Here is a 3,817-nt window from a genome sequence, read left to right on the forward strand (position 1 = left end):
CTTGCTGGTTTCTCTCTGAGAGAATCAGAGGTAATGTATCTAAAGTATCCAGCACTGTACATAGCACATAGTAGCATAGTAAAAACTCAGCAAATGGTAGCTATGGTTTTAAATGCTAAACAAACTTGTGCAGTATCAGTGTCTTTTTCTTTCTTAGAGGACTTCTAGAGAGATTTACTGTTTCCTCCAAAGCTATTCAACAGATACTAGAGTCACAATCCAGTAAATTTAATTCAAGAGAAAAACTGTGAACACAGAATGCTGAATTCCACAGGATTCCAAGACAAATCTAACTTACTACTCTATCACAGTTAGCTTTATCATTACCTATAAATGGCATGAAATTAAAAAATATATAAATATGTGAAACAACCTTTATTATAAAAATAAAATTTATTTAAATTATATATATACACATACATACAGAGCACACAACACACATATTACATTCAAATTCTGCTTCTCAACTAGAAAGTTATATATACAGTATAAACAGCGCTAAGAATTCCTAAAAAGCCCCCACTGTTTTTCTGTGATCCTAAGTCTCAACTTGTTTCCTTCCCATAATTAGGCTGGGTCTTATAATCCATATGCCCATTTATTATAGCATTTATTTACTCCTAAAAAGCTATTAATAAATCAATAGTATATCTAAAAATTATTATTTTCTTAGACTTAAGAACATACAATACTTGAAATGAGTAAAAGGCTTTTATCTATTTTTTTTACCTTATCAGCAACACTTTATTCCATATATAAAATTTTCCCAGTCTTTCCTACATTCCTAGTGATTCTGAAATGGAAAACATGTCATGTTATTGAACATGATCCTCTTTTCTATTTTTCTGTTGAGAAGGCGCAAACACAGATAATGCCTTTTCTAAAATTTGCCTTGCAGCAGTATGTTCTGAATTTAGCCCAGCCTCTCAGGTCGCACAGTCTATGTAGCTAAGATACACACAGGTGAAAAGTAAAAGATAAAATCAATTATTGTCTTCCTACTGCATAACAACTTTAAATAATTTTGTTAGGTGTTGAGTTAAATAATGTTCTTGAAATCATAAAGACCCCCAATTTGTCTTTCCTTTAATAATGTATATGAAAAATTTTCTCATATAATAGTAACAGAGGTCTAAGAAACGGATGGCTGACAACAATGATGATGTGCATAGAAATGCAGTGAACATTTCTTTCAAATAAATATATGCTCATGTTCTGTACTTAAAGAATTGAATTGAATGGTAATTATCTCAGTAGTCAGTAACGCACTCCATAAGTACCACAAGGACAAGATCACATCTGTCTTACTACTACATTCCCAGCACCTATAACGCTGCTTGGTACAGAATAGGTGTTTAATATTTAATATATAGTATTAAACACACAGATGAATAGATGGTATTAAAAAACAGTGTATTCAACTCCAAGCTGGCTCAAAGGGTAGCACTGTCCATTTCAGCACTGGGAACAATTTAAGTATAGAATACCAAAGTAAAATGAAAGAACAATATACAAATTCTTGTATGAATGATAATTTTGCATATATATCAAAAGATTATTATCATTTAATAAAAATGAAACACACTGTTAAATAATTCTGAAATTATCATTTCCATTTTGGAGTTAAGAATAAGCCCTGAGACAGAAATATTGGTCCTTACACAGCAGCTGCCCAATGTTCCTTTCTCAGTTGAGGGGCTTTATATAGAACAATAGGTATACAAAAGCTTTTGAGCCATTACAGTATTCCCGCTGCTCTGATAAATGAGAGACAAGTTGTAGGCAATATCTCTTCGCAAGTCTAACTGGTCAACTTCTATACCCTGGGGAGGAAAAATACATGTTTTTATATTTCAAACTGCCACCTAGGACAATTTTATGGCACATAAATCGTTTTATAAGTGTAAGTTTTCAAAAACTGTTAAAATTCATGTAATATTTTTAAAAATTATAGAACTATGCATATACCTTAGAATTAATCATTATAGAAACAGTATAGTTAAATATTTTAAAATGTCTAAGCAATAAGTTAAAGAAAAAGTCTCACCAACAAGCCTCATCAGAATAAACTCCAGATCAATTACGGATTTAAGAGTAAAAAAATAAAACCATAAAAGAAAAGAAATGGAGTTTAATAATGTAATAATAAAATATTGGGTAGGAAAAACCCTTCTAAATACGACAGCAAAGTAGAAACTATAAAGGGAAAGACTGATATGAGTTCATTAAAAAAATTTCTGTGTGTAAAAAATAGTAATAAATGAACACAAATGAGCAGATGGGGAAAAAAATACCTATGCTATATCACAAAAAGATATATAAACGGGAGGCAGGCATATACCAAATTCATTATAATGATTACCTCAGAGTGTTACCTTTTTTCCTACTTAAACAACAAAGCAGTGAACTCAATGGAATTGATTAGATCTATGTTTCTCATCTTCTCCAATACAAAATTTTGTAGTCAACTAAAAAAACATCTACAACAATTAAAAATCATACCCATAAGTGTCAAGTAACAATATGTAAAGATCTTTATGAAATAAAGCAAAAATTAGTTTTTTTAAAGTAACGTAAAGGAAAATTAATTATAGTCCTGTAGTATGAAGAAATAGAAATGGAAAAAATTAAAACAATTTCAGAAATTAAGCTATTTACAATAAAACCTACATTTTAGAAAACTTTATGAAAAACATTTAACATACACAAAAGTAGAGATTAGTACAATGAATTCCCATATATTCATCACCTCTTGTTTCATCTTTATCCCCACCCATTTGAAATATGCTATTTAACTATAAAAATGATTTGAAATTTAGCTTTCGAATTACTTTGAAGTACGTGATTTTTTGCCATACCAGGCCAAAAAACTATATATTTTAACTATTTAATGAGTTAATCAATAAAAACTTATCATCATTGTTACCAGAATATAAGTTTCATAGGGTTAAGAAATTCTGCCTGAGTACTCACTCACTGCTACATCCCCAGTTCCAGGCATAGCACATGCTCATTACATTAATTTATAAAAAATCCTACATTACTCAATAGACAAAAAGTATCCATTAAGAAAGAAAAATAAGCCTGGAGGAAGAGGTGGATAGAATACTATAATTAAACATGCAAGAAAAAGAAAAATTTAGGAGTGTCTCTTTTTTGGGTTTACTTTATTTTACTTTCTATTATGGAAATTTTCAAATATATAAAAGTAAATACTTTAATGAACCATAACACCTAGTTTCAACAATTATCATTTTAATTTAGGTGCTTTTCTAGCCATTTATTTTAAAAAAAACAACAAAACCCCTCTACTAGATCCTGCTACTCCAATCAAGCCAACATTTTTTCTCTCCCAACCTACTTAAAAAACATGTCCATTATGTTATTATACCACATCATATCTTGGAAACATAAAAAATGAAATCATAGAAACAAAAGTATAGAAGATACAGTAATGAACAAGACAGACAAGATCTCTGATCCCTTGGAATTTATTAGAAGAAACAAACTAGGGCCGGCCCAGTGGCACACTGGATAGTGCGCCGCTTGGGAAGCGCAGCGGCGCTCCCACCCGAGGGTTCGGATCCCACATACAGACCAGTTCCCGCTCACTGGCTGAGCGAGGCGCGGGGGCAACACCGAGGGTTGTGATCCCGTTGCCGGTCCCCAGTCCGGTACGGGGGCAACACTGAGGGTTGCGATCCGTTGCCGGACACGGAAAAAGACAAAAAGACAAAAAAAAAAAAAAAAAAAAAAAAAAAAAACTATAAAAAAGAAAAGAAAAAAAAAAAAAAATTTTGAATTGCTTTAAGAACTA

General features: G+C 31.5%; 1 protein-coding gene across 1 annotated transcript in view; it reads right to left on the bottom strand.

The window, feature by feature from the left end:
- Nucleotides 1–374: 374 nt before the first annotated feature.
- Nucleotides 375–3,817, bottom strand: part of GTF3C3 (general transcription factor IIIC, polypeptide 3, 102kDa) — a 32,477-nt gene continuing 29,034 nt past the window's right edge. The window contains exon 17 of the mRNA XM_008592333.1: nt 375–1,835. Coding sequence (XP_008590555.1) covers nt 1,701–1,835 — 135 coding nt within the window. The 3' untranslated portion in view covers nt 375–1,700. The remainder of the gene's footprint in view (nt 1,836–3,817) is intronic.

Source organism: Galeopterus variegatus, unplaced genomic scaffold (genome assembly GCF_000696425.1).
Source record: "Galeopterus variegatus unplaced genomic scaffold, G_variegatus-3.0.2 Scaffold7785, whole genome shotgun sequence".
NCBI lineage: Eukaryota > Metazoa > Chordata > Mammalia > Dermoptera > Cynocephalidae > Galeopterus > Galeopterus variegatus.